At 43.7% G+C, this 23,693-nt stretch overlaps 1 protein-coding gene and 1 long non-coding RNA gene across 2 annotated transcripts; both read left to right on the top strand.

Annotated features, from left to right (window-relative positions):
* The first annotated feature begins 261 nt into the window (after positions 1 to 261).
* Positions 262 to 6,978, top strand: LOC138981348 (uncharacterized). Its single transcript, XR_011460619.1, has 2 exons — positions 262 to 3,556; positions 3,610 to 6,978. It is a non-coding gene; the product is annotated as an uncharacterized lncRNA (long non-coding RNA).
* Positions 6,979 to 10,304: 3,326 nt separating this feature from the next.
* LOC138983033 (calcium-binding protein P-like) lies at positions 10,305 to 23,668 on the top strand. The gene is made up of 3 exons (XM_070356434.1): positions 10,305 to 11,006; positions 16,644 to 16,834; positions 18,679 to 23,668. Exons 1-3 carry the CDS (start codon positions 10,911 to 10,913, stop codon positions 19,940 to 19,942), a joined length of 1,551 nt encoding a protein of 516 aa, XP_070212535.1. The 5' UTR covers positions 10,305 to 10,910; the 3' UTR covers positions 19,943 to 23,668.
* The last annotated feature ends 25 nt before the right edge of the window (positions 23,669 to 23,693 follow it).

Here is a 23,693-nt window from a genome sequence, read left to right as displayed (position 1 = left end):
GTTAGTAATCATGAAGCAATTCTAAACATTGACATCGCTTCATGCCACTATCGCTGGTCTTAGCAATAATATTATGTTTATAAGAAATACTTTCCAAACCTTCGTGTTTCCTAGACAAGAGACAGGGTTACGAAAATTACGTCATCGACATTTACAGTGTGACGTCACTATGACGAATACAGTCTCGGCTTACTATCTAAAGAATCTTTGGAGATTCACTGTCTCGATTAGCTTATGCTTATGACGATTTACCGTCTCGGTTGACTATTTGAAGTTTTGAAGACTCGGCTGAATTACCGTGCTGACTGCCACACTAAAAATTCGTTACAATCTGTCTAGTGGAATGTGTAGACTGCTCACACGATCGAGTCACACAAACTCTGAAGTAACAGGTGTGAAATGACAGGTAGATTTTACGCCTTGGACCTTTGCTTGCATACCTGTGTTTGGCATGTGGACTATGTGCAGCCTTTTGAAAGCTTTGCTGTTTGCCTACAAAAAGATACATGTGTGTAACAAGGCGTCTCTGTGTGTGTTCAGTATGAAAGGAAATCGCATGTTCTGTCATTGTCGCTGTGTAAAATGACTAAAGGCCATCAGAGTGCTTACATTTTGTTCTGGGGAAGATATCTGTGGGTTCACCGTTTCTGATTCTTTCTTCTTCTTCTTGTTCGCTGTTAGATCGTCAGTCCGGACTGCAGGGCGAAATATGCTGTGACCAAACCGTTTCTGATTGAAAATGTTTGTTGCCAAGTGTTACACAACCATTTGACGCGAGAAGCAAGAGGTTTCATGCTATGCCCCGGTCTATGTGTAAAGGGAGGTAATAACCTGGGAATCTTTCTTTCTTTCTTTCTTTCTTTCTTTATTTGGTGTTTAATGTGGTTTTCAACCGTTCAAGGTTATATCGCGACGGACCTGGGAATGTCTGCAGTTGTGTTTGTTGATATCACACAGTGTTATATTATATATCCAATGTAATAGGACAAGACATGTGTTTATAACAAGTCTCTGGAGTGTTTGAAAAGCTTTGGCCAGCCCTGCTTTCCACGCGTTGTATCCTAGGTGTTGATTGGGAGCAACAATGTAGTGCTAAGCAGAGATCATGGAAAAAGAGTTATATCATATATATATAAGCTGTATCCTTCTGGTCTGTAGTCTGCTTTTAAAGTCAGTTGTTGATCCACGTTCCCCTTGTTGTGAAACATTGAGGGTATGGGACTGGAGCTTTTCATTTTGTTTCAATAAACTTTTGTTGCAAGGAAGTATTTAAAACATTGCTTTCTGTGTTGTTGAGCAGATATATTTTAGGCATGGGAATTATCTGCCGAAAGGCAAATTTCCGCCTTTTTTTTCTCTTTTTTTTTCCGCTGAAAAAGCAAAAGTGTCCGCCGAAAAGATAAATGGGGGAGGCAAAAATGGTTCTGAAAACTGAATTTAAATGGCAAACTTGGAGGTCAGATGACACCAAACTGCACAATTTGGGTTCTTTGGAGAAATATTTTTCGGGGCGGGGGGGAGGGGGGTATGCCCTCGGACCGCCCTAGTTAGGTTAGGCGCATTGCGCCGTCGACTATGATATTACTTTCACATTTTCAGCCTTTTTTTCTTTTTTAATTCCCATGCCTGATATTTGCACATGCAGGAGTTGATAAGTTGTTTAGTGAGTGTGTGTGTGTGTGAAATGTGGGATGTGTTTTGCTGTGTATGATGTGTGAAGTTGGTGCAACAACCACAGTGTCAGCCGATCTGTGTTGCACTCGGCCATCTTGTCACTAACTTCACTTCCCGTCAGCTCTGCCTGTCTCGTCCGTGGGTCAGTATTGGGATCTGATTTCATGATGAAAGACCCAATTGTTACCTTGTCAAATTACCTGTCAGTGTCAGAACCATTAGACAATGAATGGTGGTGTGCATGTGTTTGTGTCAGTCGGACACTGGTGTGTGTAGTAAGAAGTGACCCCCCCCCCATAACCCTGTGTGTATCTGTTTAAGTCTGACTGACATGCATGTGTTACTGTCAATATTCAATTCAGATTGAAAGTCTGTCATGGTTGTTGTTTGTAAAGATTGATTGTATTGTATAGAGTTGATTTACTGTTAAATCATCAAGGAGTGTGAGAAAGACTGTCCACTGAAAAATGAGTTTGCCATTTCAGGCTGTGTTGTACTGTACATTTGTCATGGTTACAATTCACGGGGGCTACAGGCAATCTGAGATGGCTGCTGTAACAGGTGTGATGCATACATGTTGTATTTAAATCCATGTAAAGTGTAAGGTGATTACGAAGTGATCATGCTGTGCACACTCTTGTCCCCATTTTGTCCACACCAGTTACATACACATGATTGTGGAGGAGGTGTGGACAGTGATTTTGTGGAGAATGTCCAGACAGTGTTTTTGTGAAGAATGTCCAGACAGTGTTTTTGTGAAGAATGTCCAGACGGTGTTATTGTGGAGAATGTCCAGACGGTGTTTTTGTGGAGAATGTCTAGAAAGTCGTTTTGTTGAAGACACTGTTATTGCCTGTGTGTGGTGACATTTATGTAGTGTGTGTGTGTACGACATACGGGCATGCATGCTTCATTTGTTAGTCAGTTGCTAGCCCCGTTAGGTCATGGACACGTTTCATCCCTCGAGAATGTATTATGGTTTGTTTTTCGACATCACAAGGCTTTTTTCTTGACGTGTACACAGGAGTGCATGCTGTTCACTGAGGGTATGGACTGGACACCTTATGTGCGCATACCTACCATGAACAGTGTGCACAGAGTAAACATTGGATGATTGTTTCTATGAACAGTAACTTGTGTGTGCATGTGCTTCAGTTGATTGTCACGTCATCTGACATCCCCGCTTGATTTGAACAGCGGGGCTGACTGACTATTTGACCCTTACCGCCTGAATGTCTGCTGGCATAATGGCCATAGACTGAGACTGAGATATTCTGGGGTTGCCAGTTCTTTGTACTCATTCGGGTGATCCAACTGCCAGAATGCAAATGACAAACTAGAATAGCTTTTGACTCAATGTTCCATCCCAGTTTATACCCATCCTAGTTACTCATCGGTCAGATTTAACGCTACAGTCCATCTCCGTGTCAGCCATCATGTTGACAGCCACACATCTCTTGAGGCGTTTACACAGAATGAGAGCTGTAACTTGGCCACAAACCAACAGCCCTTGAGGCGTTTACACAGAATGAGAGCTGTAACTTGGCCACAAACCAACATCTCTTGAGGCGTTTACACAGAATGAGAGCTGTAACTTGGCCACAAACCAACATCTCTTGAGGCGTTTACACAGAATGAGAGCTGTAACTTGGCCACAAACCAACATCTCTTGAGGCGTTTACACAGAATGAGAGCTGTAACTTGGCCACAAACCAACATCTCTTGAGGCGTTTACACAGAATGAGAGCTGTAACTTGGCCACAAACCAACATCTCTTGAGGCGTTTACACAGAATGAGAGCTGTAACTTGGCCACAAACCAACATCTCAAGGCGTTTACACAGAATGAGAGCTGTAACTTGGCCACAAACCAACATCTCAAGGCGTTTACACAGAATGAGAGCTGTAACTTGGCCACAAACCAACATCTCTTGAGGCGTTTACACAGAATGAGAGCTGTAACTTGGCCACAAACCAACAGTCTGGCTGCTTCCTGTGCAATGTGGGATCTTGTTGCTGGAACTCATTTTTTAAGTGACACCAATCTTCTAAATGAACCCAGGAATAAAATTCTGATGATGCACAGAACGTGGCCACGGTGTTGATTGTTGGTATACGTCCAAATGGAAGGATGGTCGTCTTCTGTGTGAAAGCCTTGACAGATCAGTGTAGAAAAGCCTGAACATTCGGCGAAGCTGACGGTGTAATGGACGGTATCGTCAAACACCCCACCAGGACAGGCAGACATGTGACCGATGTGAGCACAGGGCTGTCTCATCTCCATCGTGTGATTTGCAATGAAGATCTCAGTATGGCTGTCATCCCTGTCCCCGTGATTTTACCATCACAGTGTCCATGTTTTAATTGGCGGCACAACCTTATTTATTCTGGATCATGCTGTGTGCCGTAACCTCTCATGCCCTGGTTGCTGAGTGCAGGTGTACTGAGTGGGACATCTGCAAACAGGCCAACCAACCTCTCCTGCTCAGATTCTGTCAGAAAACTGGCATGCTTTTCCGTGCCAAGCGTATCTAGCTCGCGTACTGTCCTCCCTCTACAATCACCAACACATACTTGGACTAGGTCTGTGAACTTTGAACTGGCCAAGTTCACTGACCTGTGAAGGCCTAATACAGTATCAGACTATCCGCTGGTCACGGCTGGCGGAATCCCTGTGACTTCGTGCACCAACTATGCAAGTGGCTTAATTCAGCTCTGGTCGGCACCTGTCATGGCCCCTCCCGCCTGCACCTGAATGCTAAATACACAGGTCTGTGGCTGCCCCCGGCCCCGCCCACTTTCTACATCCAGCCGTGTGTTTCCCCTGGAGCTACCTAGCCGCGGACTTATGCTAAACGGTTATTGAGACCGTGTGATCATCTGTAACCCAAATGTCAGTCATCCGCAAATAATGAGATTGATCTCAGGTGAATTTGAGCAGGGACGTAAGCGATGAGTGCACGTTTTTTATGATCTTATAAGCGCACGAGACTTCCCCCCAAACATGATTCGTGTTGTTTGTTCAGTTTCTTCTCTCAGCATTCGCTTGACAGCGTAATCTGGGAATCTATACAATGTGTGGTAAATCAGTATAACGTCTTGCAGATTAATGAAAATACAGTGTGTGATAGGTTAACCCATTGTCTGCCGTAAAACAAAGTAATACAAGGCAAATGAAACAAAGTGATGGTTGTAAATAATGGATGTCGAGAGTAAAAAAATCAGTTTAAGATGGTTAAGAGCGTGTGGAGAAGAAATACATATCTCCACTCCTGCCTACTCCTGAATGCTCTCCACTCCATATCTCCATTCGTCGTCACTCTCAGAAAACTGAGTGTAGAGTGTCGTCATTATATTTAGTCAAGTTTTGACTAAATATTTTAACATCGAGGGGGAATCGAAACGAGGGTCGTGGTGTATGTGCGTGTGTGTGTCTGTGTGTCTGTGTGTGTGTGTAGAGCGATTCAGACTAAACTACTGGACCGATCTTTATGAAATTTGACATGAGAGTTCCTGGGTATGAAATCCCCGAACGTTTTTTTCATTTTTTTGATAAATGTCTTTGATGACGTCATATCCGGCTTTTCGTGAAAGTTGAGGCGGCACTGTCACGCCCTCATTTTTCAACCAAATTGGTTGAAATTTTGGTCAAGTAATCTTCGACGAAGGCCGGACTTCGGTATTGCATTTCAGCTTGGTGGCTTAAAAATTAATTAATGACTTTGGTCATTAAAAATCTGAAAATTGTAAAAAAAAAATAAAAATTTATAAAACGATCCAAATTTACGTTTATCTTATTCTCCATCATTTGCTGATTCCAAAAACATATAAATATGTTATATTCGGATTAAAAACAAGCTCTGAAAATTAAATATATAAAAATTATTATCAAAATTAAATTGTCCAAATCAATTTAAAAACACTTTCATCTTATTCCTTGTCGGTTCCTGATTCCAAAAACATATAGATATGATATGTTTGGATTAAAAACACGCTCAGAAAGTTAAAACAAAGAGAGGTACAGAAAAGCGTGCTATCCTTCTTAGCGCAACTACTACCCCGCTCTTCTTGTCAATTTCACTGCCTTTGCCATGAGCGGTGGACTGACGATGCTACGAGTATACGGTCTTGCTGAAAAATGGCATTGCGTTCAGTTTCATTCTGTGAGTTCGACAGCTACTTGACTAAATATTGTATTTTCGCCTTACGCGACTTGTTTTCTTTTACAAGAAGATCGAGTGAACCTTTAAAGCGATTAAACGTTTTAATTGTGGGAAAGTGTTACTGATTTTACTTCAGATCTTTAAACTCTGTAAGCGATACAGATGTGGCCAGGTTGTGTGTGTACTGAGGCAGGAATTGGGGTTTTCAAGGCAGTGAGGGTTCCCTCAACACAATTGTAAGGCAGGCACCCTCACGGGTTCAACTAGTACCTGTCCCAAACTCCACTTTTGTTTCAAGGAGGAAGGAAGGGATGACATAATTATATGATATCCGCGAGGATGGATGGTGTTGGGGCGGGGATATAGCTCAGTTGGTAGCGCGCTGGATTTGTATTCAGTTGGCCGCTGTCAGCGTGAGTTCGATCCCAGGTTCGGCGGAAATTTATTTCACAGAGTCAACTTTGTGTGCAGACTCTCTTCGGTGTCCGAACCTCCCCCCGTGTACACTACATTGGGTGTGCACGTTAAAGATCCCACGATTGACAAAAGGGTCTTTCCTGGCAAAATTGCTTAGGCACAGTTAATAATTGTCTACCTATACCCGTGTGACTTGGAATAATAGGCCGTGAAAGGTAAATATGCGCCGAAATGGCTGCAATCTACTGGCCGTATAAAATTTCATCTCACACGGCATCACTGCAGAGCGCCTAGAACTGTACCCACGGAATATGCGCGATATAAGCCTCATTGATTGATTGATTGATTGATTGATAGGTCATGCTGGACTCGTGACACAACAGAGCAGGTTAGACTGACCCACAGTGTTCACACACCTTGACTCTGGGTCATGAGTATCTGACTGCTGGTGAACGATAATCTATGTATGACAAGTCCTGAAACTCAATGTACTTGATTTCATGGAAAGAATTCCCACAATGAAAAGTTAGAACAGCCGTGTAGGGTATGATTGTCCATGAGAATCAGTTCAACAAAAAGCATGGCGTCTTCACCGTGCAAAGCGAAACTTGTCTTGATGTGTCTCTGTCTGTATCTTACGTCTGGGATGGTATCAGTGTTTTGCACTATTCTTGTTCTTTGAGTTTGATGTTGGAAATCTTGAAAATAAAGTATACTTTAACAACCTCACTTGTTCCCTCCGTCTGACTGTTAGTCTGTTGCGCTGTCTCTCTGTCTCTGTCTGTTTTTTCTCTCTCTTCACAAGATCTCTCTTCATCTCTGTGTGTGTGTGTGTCTGTGTGTGTGTGTGTGTGTGTTGTTGTGCAAGCGTGTCTGTGTTTAAAAAAAAAGGATGTTGATCACCTTGTAGAACTAACAGAGCACTCACACACAAACACGCACACATAGGCCTACACACTAACACACATGTACACACACACACAAACACACACACACACACACACACACACACACACACACCTCTATCATCCAGAGGCTGGTCAAATAACTACAAAAAAAGAACGAAGAGAAAATGCTGTTAAGACCCAGATCAGCAGAACTTTGTGACAAAGCGTTGCACATAAAGGGAGAAAAGTCGGATATTGCACACATTTATTTCTGACGGTGATTGCTTCCCTTCTCCATTACTCTGAGCTCTCTCTGTCTGCCTGCCTCTCTCTCTCTCTCTCGCTCTCTCTCTCTCGCTCTTGGGGACGTAGCTCAGTTGGTAGCGCGCTGGCTTTGTAGCCAGTTGGTCGCTATCAGCGTGGGTTCGATCCCCACGTTCGGCGAGAGATTTATTTCTCGGAATCAACTTTGTGCAGACTCTCTTCGGTGTCCGAACACCCCCGTGTGCACACATGCGCACGAAAAAGATCCCACGTTCACAGCGAAAGTCTCAGGGCTTGGAAAACACGAAGACACGCATGCATCATCTCTCGTCTCTGATTATCATGATCTTATTTCGATACTTTGACGAGACAAACCCAATGCTGGTGTGTCGAAGAAGACAGCCACAGCGGGCTTGTTCGAATCAAAGTATCACACCATATCTTCAGCGTATTACCAATACCTGTCCCAAGATATAGACCAGTTGGTCTAAGAGGACGTTAAACCCTAATAGTCAGTCTCTCGCTCTCTCTCTCCACAATATATCTCTCTTCATCTGTGTGTGTTTGAGAAACTGAAACAGAACGTTATACATGTTGAAATGCCGGTTCCAGTCTGTCCCTTATACATACAAACACGTAAAGACAGACGTGTACTGCATTTAGAGAAGGCTTTCGTATGTGTAGCAAAAGACATGAAAACAACAGGTCAATCCCACACAATACACAGTGGATCGAGGAGATGCTCCACCATTGCATTATATACATTACACATGAACATTCAAAACACAAAATCTAACACTTACATAAAATCAGACTTTTTATTGGAAACACGTTTGCTTATAGGAGCTGCATATCAAAGGCGAATTGAGTATTGTGCAGTCATAACATTAAACATGCTAGCCATGAAAAACAGGCTATCCACGCATGGGGTGTGAATGCAAGTGGCGCTTAAACATTTTCACTGATGTGCTATTTCTGATTTGTAGCAGTAAGGCGTCCCACAGAGACGCTGTTCGGGGTTGATCATTGACTTCGCTTTCTTCTCGCATGTAAAAGTTGCAAAGGTTGTCCTATTGTGATTTGTTGTCGATTTTTAATTGGGCCCTTCCGTTTTTGTCCAGTCGATTTTTAAGGGTACCCTTATTTGAGCGGCGGTCACGTTCTCCCTGTAAAAGAATTCTTTAATCCGAAAGATGATCCAGATAGTCAAGTGAACGGCCTTAACTGGCATATAAAGTTTGAATGAAATAACTGAATTAATGCTTTTATTTGGCTGCGAAATTTGTTGCAATAATTTGTTGGCGAAGACGGTTTAAGTAGGTTCCTAAGTGTTTATATCATTTCAGAAAGACTGTTGCAAATTTCTTTTTTACAGTTAGTCAAGTTTTGACTAAATGTTTTAACATAGACGGGGAATCGAGACGAGGGTCGTTGTGTCATGTGTATGTGTGCGTGCGTGCGTGTGTGTGTGTGTGTGTGTGTCTCCGGAGGTTTTTTTTCTCTATTTTTTCGATAAATGTCTTTGATGACGTCATATCCGGCTTTTTGTGAAAGTTGAGGCCGCACTGTCACGCCTCATTTTTCAATCAAATTGATTGAAATTTTGGTCAAGCACTCTTCGACAAAGGCCAGACTTGGTATTGCATTTCAGCTTGGAGGCTTACAAATTGATTGATGAGTTTGGTCCCAAAAAATCTGAAAATTGTAATTAAAATTATTTTTGTAGAAAACGATCCAAAATAAATGTAATCTTATTCTTCATCATTGTCTGATTCCAAAACCATAACAATATGTCATATTTGGATTAAAAACCAGCTCTGAGAATTAAATATATGAACATTATGATTAAAATTAATTTTCCGGAATCGATTTAAAAATGTCATCTTATTCCTTGTCGGTTCCTGATTCCAAAAACATATAGATATGATATATTTGAATTAAAAACAAGCTCAGAAAGTTAAAAAGAACAGAGATACAGAAAAGCGTGCTATCCTGCTCAGCGCAATCACTACCGCGCTATTCTGGCTAGTCAATTTCACTGCCTTTGCCACGAGCGGTGGACTGACGATGCTACGAGTCTTGGTGAATAAAAATGCAGTGCGTTCAGTTTCATTCTGTGAGTACGACAGCTTGACTAAATGTTGTATTTTCGCCTTACGCGACTTGTTGATTATTCCGAGTGCAAAGCCGATCAGTATCATTCTGTGAGTTCCACAGCTTGACTAAATGTAGTAATTTCGCCTTACGCGACTTTTTTTTTCTCAAGTAAAATTACTTTTATAGCCTGGTTTGACTTGTGAAGGACCAAAAGCGACACAGGCAGGTCAGGGTGGTAGTGTGGTGGGTGATGGGGGTGGGGGTGGGGTGGTAGTGGAGGGGGGGGGGGCGCTAAACAAGTTAGCAATGATCGACAAAGTCTCCTATTCAGTGACGACGTCTTTTGCGAAGAATGAGAGTGGTCGTGTTCGGGTAAGGCGTTATAAGCTATTCACTTATTGAATACATGCTCATAGTTATTAGTATGTTCGCGGTCGTACAATGAAAAGAGAGAGAGAGAGAGAGAGAGAGAGAGAGAGAGAGAGAGAGAGAGAGAGAGAGAGAGAGAGAGAGAGAGAGAGAGATAGAGAGGCAGACACTCACAGACAAAGAGAGACAAAGAGAGACAGACAGAGACAGACAGACAGACAGATAGACAGACTGCCACACTGGGAGACACTGAGAGAGAGGGAGAGTAAGAGTTGATCACTGAAGAAAGCCCCCATTCAAAAGCGACTGTCTCATAGCCAACACAATACCATCTGATCGATCAAATCACTCCGGACCACAGCCACAGGTAGAAGGGTATCGAACTCACTGACAGTCCTGCAGCCCCGCCTCCCGACACCCGTATAGCCAACAACAGCAGGAGGGTACGAGTGCAGACCCGTCTATCTGTCCCGCTGTGGGCCGTTCCACGATCATGCACGGGGCCAACATATTCATGTTGACACGCAGTGAAAAATCCCTTTCAGTCTTTCAGCTCGGATTCCGCTCGTCCTTGTGTGAATGCCTGACAATTTGTCTCGCAGGGCAAACATTAATGGGACTACTTGTGCGATAAGTGCGTGTAGAGAAAAGTCTGTGTTTTAAATTGATATCTACATGCCAGTGATTGAAAAAAAGTGGTAGGAGGTAGCTGGGGGATAGAGTTGAAGCTACCTGACAACGAAGACGTTTTCGATTAACGTTGATCTCCGGGTATCAATAGGGGTGTACCGATCTGCTTGTGTCGGCTTTGTAGCCTCGACATTGCTGTGGATACCTCAGGCACCATCTTGAAATCCGCGTTTGACATCAAGTTGTTGGCTCGTGTTTTAAGCGTCTACGTACTTTGTTTAGGAATTAGTTCAACAAGGTGTTTCAAACGGGAGAAAGTGATGAACAAAATGAAGTGAATAAAGCCGGTTGAATAGTCAAGTGGTTTGTGATCGGGGGCATATTTTTTTTATTTAGTAACGGCTAATATCATGCACGCGGTGCCGAGTCCTGCTTCGTCATCGTCGTCTACTTCCCCGACCACCGTCACCGACGACACGACGACAACGTCCAACCCAGTGGTGACAGTAAGTCAAAGTCACAACAATCGTACACATGTTTCAACTCAGCTTGTACTGACTACATTGACAAATGGTACAAATAAACGCAAGCATGGTTTGCATATTAACATGTAGACAGAATTTAGGCGAAGTAGCTTCTTTTTTTTTTTTAGCTGAAAAACCTAGTCGCAGAAATGGACAGTAACATTTAACATTTTCACACTTGTATTTGATTCCAATTCCCGTTCAGCGACATGAAGCGATCGAGCACTGGCAAAAACGAACAGTAGAACTTTGACCCAATTCCGCCCTGTGAAAGATAGTATTGATAATAGCGTTTTGCTCTTTCTTTGGCGTAGTGAATTGTCATAGAAATCTTGTAAAAGCGTACGAGGGCTTACCAACAGCACGTTGAACTGATTCAAGTTAGGTTCACTGGTGTTTTGCACTACGGTAGATACATGTATGTTTCTCTCAGAAGTGAACAATAGCAGTTCGAACTAGATTAGACTCAATGTGACTGTGTTGTACAATTTGTAGAAATGCACAGCGTTTTGTTTTCAGAAAAAAAGCATTTTGTTTTTAGAAACAAACAGCATTTTCTTTTCAGAAAAGAACAGCATTTTCCTTGTAGAAATTAACAGCATTTTAACGGTAGTGCAATCGCTAACCTGTGACGACAGACTGGCGGCTTCTTTTTGATTGCGATAAGAGATTGATCGCTGCTCCCCATACGCATGACTGAAAAAGAAAGCAATGGCGTATCAACTGACGACCCTTTGCCAAATAGCAACCCTTTCCATAAAGACCACCTGACTATAAAGACCACCTGACTATAAAGACCACTTTTGCATCAGTTCCTTGCGTGGTCTTTATACACAGGTTCGACTGTATCATTTTGAAATTCGAAACAAATAGACTGCTAACGTTGATAGTACCATTTGAACTAATCTAAATTTACCGATGTTAATCACATGATAGACCATTCAAAGTAACGAAGAACACATTTTTGCATTTAGTTAAATCAGCCAAGGAAACGCGTATAGGTTTAGCTCTTGCAGAATGGAACAGTAATTGACGGTGTGACAGGCTGTTGAAGAGTGGTCGCCACCTGAAGCTGAGGCAAGCTTGGGCTACGTGCGGGCAGTGACTCAATGAGCTCCGGTGTGCATGATGTCTGAAGATAGGGGCATCCTATCGATACTTTATACATGACAGTGTCCCTTCTATAGCGTCCTATTGATCGGATACTTTATACATGACATTGTCCCTTCTATAGCGTCCTATTGAGCGGATACTTTATACATGACAGTGTCCCTTCTATAGCGTCCTATTGAGCGGATACTTTATACATGACATTGTCCCTTCTATAGCGTCCTATTGAGCGGATACTTTATACATGACTATGTCCCTTCTATAGCGTCCTATTGATCGGATACTTTATACATGACATTGTCCCTTCTATAGCGTCCTATTGAGCGGATACTTTATACATGACATTGTCCCTTCTATAGCGTCCTATTGAGCGGATACTTTATACATGACAGTGTCCCTTCTATAGCGTCCTATTGAGTGGATACTTTATACATGACAGTGTCCCTTCTATAGCGTCCAGTATTGAGCGGATACTTTATACATGACATTGTCCCTTCTATAGCGTCCTATTAAGCGGATACTTTATACATGACAGTGTCCCTTCTATAGCGTCCTATTGAGCGGATACTTTATACATGACAGTGTCCCTTCTATAGCGTCCTATTGAGCGGATACTTTATACATGACATTGTCCCTTCTATAGCGTCCTATTGAGCGGATACTTTATACATGACAGTGTCCCTTCTATAGCGTCCTATTGAGCGGATACTTTATACATGACAGTGTCCCTTCTATAGCGTCCTATTGAGCGGATACTTTATACATGACAGTGTCCCTTCTATAGCGTCCTATTGAGCGGATACTTTATACATGACAGTGTCCCTTCTATAGCGTCCTATTGATCGGATACTTTATACATGACATTGTCCCTTCTATAGCGTCCTATTGATCGGATACTTTATACATGACAGTGTCCCTTCTATAGCGTCCTATTGAGCGGATACTTGATACATGACATTGTCCCTTCTATAGCGTCCTATTGAGTGGATACTTTATACATGACATTGTCCCTTCCATAGCGTCCTATTGAGCGGATACTTTATACATGACATTGTCCCTTCTATAGCGTCCTATTGAGCGGATACTTTATACATGACATTGTCCCTTCTATAGCGTCCTATCATACATGACAGTGTCCCTTCTATAGCGTCCTATTGAGCGGATACTTTATACATGACAGTGTCCCTTCTATAGCGTCCTATTGATCGGATACTTTATACATGACAATGTCCCTTCTATAGCGTCCTATTGATCGGATACGTTATACATGACAGTGTCCCTTCTATAGCGTCCTATGGATCGGATACTTTATACATGACATTGTCCCTTCTATAGCGTCCTATTGATCGGATACTTTATACATGACAGTGTCCCTTCTATAGCGTCCTATTGAGCGGATACTTTATACATGACAGTGTCCCTTCTATAGCGTCCTATTGAGCGGATACTTTATACATGACATTGTCCCTTCTATAGCGTCCTATTGAGCGGATACTTTATACATGACAGTGTCCCTTCTATAGCGTCCTATTGAGCGGATACGTTATGCATGACATTGTCCCTTCTATAGCGTCCTATGGAGCGGATACTTTATACATGACATTGTCCCTTCTATAGGGTTTGCTGCGTTCTTTTCAAACCAGCGGAGGTTATTTCTCACTGTGGTGCCATCGTCGACCTCTTTGAGTGATAAGTAACATCGCGCGATTGCCTCAGTTTCAAGGGGAGTAACTCTTCCACAGCACATACACATACTGGACAGATTTATATTCAAGCATTGTCATTTTTCATTAAAAAAATCTTTAAGACAGACAAATTGAATTTCTTTTGCTGTTATAATACCTACCCTCAAAGACATAAAAGCGTTAAATTAACAGTTTAATTGCACTGTTGCCGAGACGTGTAGACTAACTGATCTGTAGATTTTATTTCAAATGTTGTGCTTTGCTTTCACTTCAGTTGCTTTGGTACTTTCACAGTGCTTGAAGTGTTGCTACGTGACGTCATGCTTTCAATGACGTGACACTACGTAGTCAAGCTGCCTGTTCAGTGACTGACGTAGACCTGAAGGTAAGTGCGAGATTAAACACTTGTTAGAGCGTATTTGATCCTAATACTTTACGTGTCAGTTAAAGTGAGTTTAGTCTTAATACTGTGGCGTCTATCAAAGTTAAAGTGAGTTTAGTCTTCATACTGTACGTGTATCAAAGTTAGAGTGAGTTTAGTCTTCATACTGTACGTGTATCAAAGTTAAAGTGAGTTTAGTCTTCATACTGTACGTGTATCAAAGTTAAAGTGAGTTTAGTCTTCATACTGTGGCGTGTATCAAAGTTAAAGTGAGTTTAGTCTTAATACTGTGCGTGTATCAAAGTTAAGTGAGTTTAATCTTAATACTGTGCGTGTATCAAAGTTAAGTGAGTTTAGTCTTCATACTGTGCGTGTATCAAAGTTAAGTGAGTTTAGTCTTCATACTGTGGCGAGTATCAAAGTTAAAGTGAGTTTAGTCTTCATACTGTGCGTGTATCAAAGTTAAAGTGAGTTTAGTCTTCATACTGTACGTGTATCAAAGTTAAAGTGAGTTTAGTCTTCATACTGTGCGTGTATCAAAGTTAAAGTGAGTTTAGTCTTCATACTGTGCGTGTATCAAAGTTAAGTGAGTTTAGTCTTCATACTGTGCGTGTATCAAAGTTAAGTGAGTTTAGTCTTAATACTGTACGTGTATCAAAGTTAAGTGAGTTTAGTCTTCATACTGTGCGTGTATCAAAGTTAAGTGAGTTTAGTCTTCATACTGTGCGTGTATCAAAGTTAAAGTGAGTTTAGTCTTCATACTGTGCGTGTATCAAAGTTAAAGTGAGTTTAGTCTTCATACTGTGGCGAGTATCAAAGTTAAAGTGAGTTTAGTCTTCATACTGTGGCGACTATCAAAGTTAAAGTGAGTTTAGTCTTAATACTGTGGCGAGTATCAAAGTTAAAGTGAGTTTAGTCTTCATACTGTGGCGACTATCAAAGTTAAAGTGAGTTTAGTCTTAATACTGTGTATCAAAGTTAAAGTGAGTAATACTTAATACTGTGCGTGTATAAAAGTTAAAGAGAGTTTAGTCTGTGCCAGTGCGTGTGATGCTAACACCGTCACCTAGTCAATCAGGTGCACCCATTGGTCTAAATGTGTCAGTGTGTCTCTGTATTTCTGTGTCAGTGCGTGTAATGTTAACACCCTCACCTAGTCAATCAGGTGCACCCATTGGCCTAAATGTGTCAGTGTGTCTTTGTATTTCTGTGTCTGTGCGTGTAATGTTAACACCCCTCACCCAGTCAATCAGGTGCACCCAGTGGTCTAAGTGTGTCAGTGGGTCTTTGTATTTCTGTGTCTGTGCGTGTAATGTTAACACCCCCACCCAGTCAAGCAGCCTGCACCCAGTGGTCTAAGTTTGTCAGTGTGTCTCTGTGTTTCTGTGTCAGTGCGTGTAATGTCAACACCCTCACCCAGTCAATCAGGTGCACCCAGTGGTCTAAGTGTGTCAGTGTGTCTCTGTGTCAGTGCGTGTAATGTTAACACCCTCACCTAGTCAATCAGGTGCACCAAGTGGTCTAAGTTTGTCAGTGTGTCTCTGTGTTTCTGTGTCAGTGCGTGTAATGTCAACACCCTCACCCAGTCAATCAGGTGCACCCAGTGGTCTAAATGTCTCAGTGTGTCTCTGTATTTCTGTGTCAGTGCGTGTAATGTTAACACCCTCACCTAGTCAATCAGGTGCACCAAGTGGTCTAAGTTTGTCAGTGTGTCTCTGTGTCTGTGCGTGTAATGTTAACACCTTCACCCAGTCAAGCAGGTGCACCCAGTGGTCTAAGTGTGTCAGTGGGTCTCTGTATTTCTGTGTCAGTGCGTGTAATGTTAACACCCTCACCTAGTCAATCAGGTGCACCAAGTGGTCTAAGTGTGTCAGTGGGTATTTGTATTTCTGTGTCAGTGCGTGTAATGTTAACACCCTCACCCAGTCAATCAGGTGCACCAAGTGGTCTAAGTGTGTCAGTGTGTCTCTGTGTCAGTGCGTGTAATGTCAACACCCTCACCTAGTCAATCAGGTGCACCAAGTGGTCTAAGTGTGTCAGTGTGTCTCTGTGTTTCTGTGTCAGTGCGTGTAATGTTAACACCCTCACCTAGTCAATCAGGTGCACCCAGTGGTCTAAGTGTGTCAGTGGGTCTCTGTATTTCTGTGTCAGTGCGTGTAATATTAACACCCTCACCTAGTCAATCAGGTGCACCAAGTGGTCTAAGTGTGTCAGTGGGTCTTTGTATTTCTGTGTCAGTGCGTGTAATGTCAACACCCTCACCCAGTCAATCAGGTGCACCCAGTGGTCTAAATGTCTCAGTGTGTCTCTGTATTTCTGTGTCAGTGCGTGTAATGTTAACACCCTCACCTAGTCAATCAGGTGCACCGACTTGTTTAAGTGTGTCACGATGTGTCTCTGTGTCAGTGTGTGTAGTGTTAACCCCCTTCCACCCTCACCCAGGTCCACCAGGTGCGCCCAGTGCCCGTGGTGCCCGCTGCCAACATGGCGATGCCCGTGGGCCCCGTGGTGTCCTCCCAGTTCGGCCAGCGCCCCCTGCTGGAGGTACCCGCCCTCAACCTTGACAACGACCCCGCAAGGCTGGAGATCAGCAGCATGGAGGACCGACCCAAGCCATTCAACATCGTGCACAGGTAATGTCTTTAACATCATGCACAGGTAATGTCTTTAACATCATGCACAATTAACGTGTCATCGTGCACAGGTAATGTCTTTAACATCATGCACAAGTAACGTGTCATCGTGCACAGGCAATGTCTTCAACATCGTGCACAGGTAATGTCTTTAACATCATGCACAAGTAACGTGCCATCGTGCACAGGCAATGTCTTTAATATCATGCACAAGTAACGTGTCATCGTGCATAGGCAATGTCTTCAACATCGTGCACAGGTAATGTCTTCAACATCGTGCACAGGCAATGTCTTTAATATCATGCACAAGTAACGTGCCATCGTGCACAGGCAATGTCTTTAATATCATGCACAAGTAACGTGCCATCGTGCACAGGCAATGTCTTTAACATCATGCACAATTAACGTGCCATCGTGCACAGGTAATGTCTTTAACATCATGCACAATTAACGTGTCATCGTGCACAGGCAATGTCTTTAATATCATGCACAAGTAACGTGTCATCGTGCACAGGCAATGTCTTTAATATCATGCACAAGTAACGTGTCATCGTGCACAGGCAATGTCTTTAATATCATGCACAAGTAACGTGTCATCGTGCACAGGTAATGTCTTTAACATCATGCACAATTAACGTGCCATCGTGCACAGGCAATGTCTTCAACATCGTGCACAGGTAATGTCTTTAACATCATGCACAATTAACGTGCCATCGTGCACAGGTAATGTCTTTAACATCATGCACAATTAACGTGCCATCGTGCACAGGTAATGTCTTCAACATCGTGCACAGGTAATGTCTTTAATATCATGCACAAGTAACGTGTCATCATGCACAGGCAATGTCTTTAATATCATGCACAAGTAACGTGTCATCATGCACAGGCAATGTCTTTAATATCATGCACATGTAACGTGTCATCATGCACAGGCAATGTCTTCAACATCGTGCACAGGTAATGTCTTCAACATCGTGCACAGGTAATGTCTTCAACATCGTGCACAGGTAATGTCTTTAAAATCGTGCATAGGTAATGTCTTCAACATCGATACATTCTGTTCTAAAACTGTACGACACCAACACTATACAGTCATCAGCAGCATAGAGAACCGACAAGCCCTACAACATCGTGCACATGTACTGTGTCTTAAAGCTATACGACACCAACACTATCCAGTCATCATAAACCATTCAGCATCGTGCACAGGTAATACGACTACGAGGCGAAGGACACTAACATGTTAATGCAAAAGAAACCACCATTTGTTCCGCCATCAATTTAACCGTTAAGCTGTCTTAAAGGTGTACGACGCCAAAACGTTACGGCCTAGAGGTCACCCCCACCTCTCTGGAGAAGAGCAGTGTGGAGAGTCGACCCAAACCCTTCAACATCGCGTGCAGGCAATCAGTCTCGCTGTGTGAGCTATCAGCAGCCCAGGTGACCTTTCTGTTTGTCATTGACCTCTGATCACTGAAACCAAATCAATTGTCGAACTGCAATCTTACTGTTTCTTCAGAGGACAGATTGGGGCAACATTATTTCACCTCCAAAAATCTCGTTATTTGCGTTGTGACCCGCGCGCGTCTTTTTCCCCCAAAAGTTAAAAAAAAAAATCACCCCCACCCCCAATAACTGGAAGAGAGGATGTCATCCTTGCATTAGTTTTCCATCAGGTAGCTTTCCATCTCACAAGTAAAGGCTTCAATCGTCATGCAAGCATGCTCTGAGCAGGAAGTGTATATCTTGTCCCCCGTACAACATTTGTATCTCCAAGTTTGCGGATGAATGTAACCTTGGCGTCGCTGGGGAATAACTTGATGTCGAACTGTCCACTGTTGCAGGTTAGACGCCACCAACCTGCAGCACAAGAAGCACAAGCCCCCTCCCGCACCGCAGCCAGAACCGCACCAACAACCACACGCCTTCGCCAGCCCCCAGCACCGCGGCATCCCCACCCTGGCCCCAGGGGGCGCCATGACCATGACCTTGCCCATCACCATGAACGACTTTCCCGGCAGTCTCTTCGGACCCCCGCCCGGCAGTCGCCAGCAGCCCCGGGGACAGTTCGGGGGGCAGCAGGGGGGACAGTTCGGGGGGCAACAAGGGGGGCAGTTCGGAGGACAGTTCGGAGGACAGTTCGGGGGGCAGCAGGGGGGGCAATTCGGGGGGCAGCCGGGGGGACAGTTCGGGGGGCAGCCGGGGGGACAGTTCGGGGGGCAGTACGGAGGCCAGCAGGGGGGCATGGCGCCACCAGGAGGAAACATGGCGCAGGTCTTTCACTCCCAGTTCGTCAACGTCCCCGACATGCCCATGCAGGCTCCCAACATGAATGTTGTGGACGCGAGCGGAAACCCCGTTCCTGGCCCCACCTCTTTCCCCCAGCCCGGCAACATGTCCATGCAGGGACCCAATATGAACGTGGTGGATACTAGCGGCAACCCAGTGCCTGGTCCCACCTCTTTCCCCCAGCCCGGCAACATGCCCCTTCCTCAGATGATGCCGCCGCAAAACAACTACCCGGCGCCCAACCCTGGGTACTACCCTCAGCCCCAGTACCCGCAACCCGGGCCGTTCCCACAGCAGCAATACCCGCAGCAAGGCGCGTACCCTCAGCCCCAGTACCCCCAGCCTCAACCTCAGTACGGTGGGCCCATGCCGGGTGGATACCCCCCTCCCCCGGGTCCCGGCGGCCCCCCCAACTTCGGCCCGCAAGGCAACTTCAACGTGGAGGGTGTTCTGGAGTTCGGCCGCCTCACCACCATCCACTTCCGCGACGGCAACTTGGCCAACTTCCGCGGGCTGCCGGAGTTCCTGCGCATGGAACTGCAAAACACGTACGGCCAATACCCTAGGACCAACATCCGGGTCGTCAGCCAGAATGGACAGTACCACGTGTATGCCACCCCGCACAACACGGGTGGCGGTCATGGGGGTGGCGGTCATGGCGGTGGCGAGCATGGTGATGGTGGTGGTGATGGCATAAGTATTGCTGGGTCTGAGTCAGACTACGGAGACTTTAACGCCAGGGGCAACTACTCTGTGGGCACTCCCGGGCAGCGCAAGGTGGGCTTCAACCAGGTAGTGGGACACCCGCGTTCTCTGTAGACACGAGGGATGAAGAGCGCGAGTATCATGCCATCACACACACACACACACACACACACACACAGTACACACACACAACCTTGGTTCAACTTTTCAAAGAAATCTGTCTGAATGTTGTCCTTAATTCAGTCCGAAGTCGACTTTGCAAAGACTTCGCGAAGGATGTTTTTGTACAGAAAATGTAGTGCCAAAGCTTCATACAGCCAGCTTTGTGAAGTAGACTTCACGAGGTCGACTTTGCCCTACTAATTGAGGCTATAGGGACGCTAACTAGCGTGAGATGTGTTTTGATGTCAAATTTTTACCAGTTATCTGTCTGTGTACTTATCTTAAATTTGGTCACAAACCACTTAAACAACAATCACACTTTTAGAAACATGAACAAATCTTATCAAATGGGTAATTGATATGAGAAAATCATATTGAAAAACAAGTCGCGTAAGGCGAAAATACAACATTTAGTCTAGCTCAGTCGAACTCACATAATGAAACTGAACGCATTGCATTTTTTCCGCAAGACCGTACACTCGTAGCATCGTCTGTCCACCGCTCGTGGCAAAGGCAGTGAAATTAACAATCCAGAAAAGCGCGGTAGTGGTTGCGCTGAGGAGGATAGCACGCTTTTCTATATCTCTATTCTTTTTAACTCTCTGAATGTGTTTATAATCCAAACATATCATATCTATATGTTTTTGGAATCAGGAACGGACAAGGAATAAGATGAAATTGTTTTTAAATCGATTTCGGAAATTTAATTTTAATCATAATTTTTATATTTTTAATTTTAAGAGCTTGTTTTTAATCCGAATATAACATATTTATATGTTTTTTGAATCAGAAAATGATGAAGAATACGATAAACGTAATTTTGAATCGTTTTAAAAAAAATAATTTTAATTACAATTTTCAGATTTTTAATGACCAAAGTCATCAATTAATTTGTAAGCTTCCAAGCTGAAATGCAATCCCAAATTCCGGCCTTCGTCAAAGATTGCTTGGCCAAAATTTCGATCAACTTGATTGAAAAATGAGGATGTGACAGTGTCGCCTCAACTTTTACAAAATGCCGGATATGACGTCATCAAAGACATTTATCGAAAAAATGAAAAAAGCATCTGGGGATATCATACCCAGGAACTCTCATGAAAAATTTCATAAAGATCGGCCCAGTAGTTTACTCTGAATCGCTCTACACACACACACACACACAGACACACACAGACACACACACACATACACCACGACCCTCGTCTCGATTCCCCCCTCTATGTTAAAACATTTAGTCAAAACTTGACTAAATGTAAAAAGGACAGATGACAAATCACGTCTGAACACAGCAGCCAGTTGTTTGGAAATTTGTGTCTTTTTCCACTTAACTAATTTACTGCTAATTTTGGACGTATTTTTTTCTACTTGGCGCTGCCATAGCTCAAAAACAGTCAAAGGTATCGTAAGTTTGACAGAACACGCCAAAGATACTAAACAGTTTTCGCTCAAAGTTTGGTGAGAATCACTTTTGAAAGAAAAAGAAAAAGTTGTGACCACAAAACAGCTGCACACGGCGGTTTTGGCAAAGTTTTCCGACTGAGTATTCCAAGTGTTTTGAGCAAGTAAATAATCTCTGCGCATCTTCTGTCTCCTCAGTGATCGTCACGCTGACATGGGCCCCCCTCTAGCAGCCCAGCGCACGTGCGTCTCCTCTTCTTCTTCCTGAATTGAGGAATTGGGTCCGTTTGGACGTTTCAAGTTCAGCGAGTGGAGTTGGTTTTGACAAGACTGAGCTGGCTGAAATGGGACTGTTGGTGACTAACGGGTTGAGCAAAAGACTGATCAAAACTAAATACATGCACACAGTTGTGCGGCAATCGGTATTGGAGGAGGATGGACCTGGCACGCTCACCGTCCAGGTTGGCATGGAAGCACTCCAGTGAAGGAGCTGCGGAGAGCAATGTTGGGAGTTGGTTCCATTGACTGACGGTGCGCGGGAAGAAGGTGTTACATATAGAGGGGGGTGTCATTCTTTCTTGAGACATTTTGTGGGATCCTCTAGTTGTTGGGTCGGCGTGTCTTTCTCCTATTCGCCCCCCCCCCCCCCCTCCCTCCTTGGTTCGCGGTGTGTTACCTGCCTGTTCCGAACTGACGTGTCACTTCAGGCAACTTCAAGACTCTGGACCGGGAGGTCATTTTGGCTATACCGTGCACTGACTTCAGTACTGGTGACAACTGTCCACTGATTCATCACAGGCAACAAAATAAGTTTCATAGCTATACCGTGCACATCTGTACTGGTGATAACTGTCCACTGACTCATCACAGGCAACACAATAAGTTTCATAGCTATACCGTGCACATCTGTACTGGTGATAACTGTCCACTGACTCATCACAGGCAACAAAATAAGTTTAAGAAAAGGAATGTTTAGCTTTCCTTTACGAAGCCAACAGAGGACGATCGGAGGACAGCCCAAAGCATCGGTCTTCTGTGTGTCACTTTGACCTGGGGATCTGGGCAGCTGATAATTACTAAACAAGGTGGAGACCGAATGAAAGGGAACAGTGGGAAGCAACAGCCAGCCGGTCGAAATATAAGGGAATGTCGTCGTTTCTGTATGGAGGTTCCAGCAAATACATTTAATAAACGAGAATGCACGAGATTTTGCCGGGGAAAGGGTTGTGGGGTGGCCATCTCAGTGTGCTCCCCTTACCCAGATTCCAACCACTGATCTAAAAGTAAATCCATTATTTTTTAGATCAGTGGAATAACAGACATCGCAATTAGGTATACATAGTGAAAGGTAGTCCTCGTCGTGTGAGCGATCATGTGCATCCCAACAGACGTGCCCAGGCTACATGTAATAAGGGCATATCAGTTTCCGCTCACATACCGTCTAGGTAATGTTGAACTTCACGGTGTGTTAAACTCATAGCTCAGAATTCAGAGGCATTTGAACCTCCAAATATGCAGAACCTGCACTTGTAAGCATTACAAGTCATTTGGATATCCTAATAAAGTCACGGAATGAACTGAACGAATGCAGCATTCCGTTTACATGCATCAAAGAAGGAATTATCTGTGTACGCCACAGGGGAGGCAACTCTGTCGAGTTGTGTCATCTTCGTCGATCAAAGAACCAAATTAATTAATTATGCTTAAGTTTGGAGCTCAATCCGTCAATTAATCAAACGACAAATGTTCTTTGGCTTGATAACAGGGACTTGTATCAAAAATAAGTAAAGAATGCCACCGGATTCTGAGGTATGAATTTAACACGCTAAAGTTTAACTTTAACCCTTACCTAATATTAACAGCATTGTGCCAATTTTATTATTGATTTAAATTCACATATTAACAGTAGACAAGTGCCACTTTTTAGTCGCTCTCGTACGTCTTTAACTGATGTTTTAGCCAGTCGAATTATTTGAGTGTCAGAAAAGCAACAAGTGTGTATGTGATGTATGCATGTGTTCTTGAGGTGTGTGTGTGTGTGTTAGCGTGCACGTGTGATGCATGCGCATGTGTGTGTAGATGTTTGTGCGTGTGATGTATGTATGCTTTGTGTATTAACTTTTTGTGATTGTGTGTGTTCGTTATGGAGTATGTGATAGCATGTGTGTATTTTAGTAGACAGAGGGGCCTTGTCAAGACATGGTTCTATATTGTATTTGACATTCAGACTTGTGAGTGATAGAATGGCAGTGAAAAATTAATAAAGGCACATGAAGTAGAGCTATGTTTGTTCATCTGATTTTTT

This window comes from Littorina saxatilis, linkage group LG12 (genome assembly GCF_037325665.1).
Source record: "Littorina saxatilis isolate snail1 linkage group LG12, US_GU_Lsax_2.0, whole genome shotgun sequence".
Taxonomy (NCBI): domain Eukaryota; kingdom Metazoa; phylum Mollusca; class Gastropoda; order Littorinimorpha; family Littorinidae; genus Littorina; species Littorina saxatilis.
Note: the sequence above shows the minus strand (reverse complement) of the source record. Positions and strands in the feature narration are given on the sequence as shown.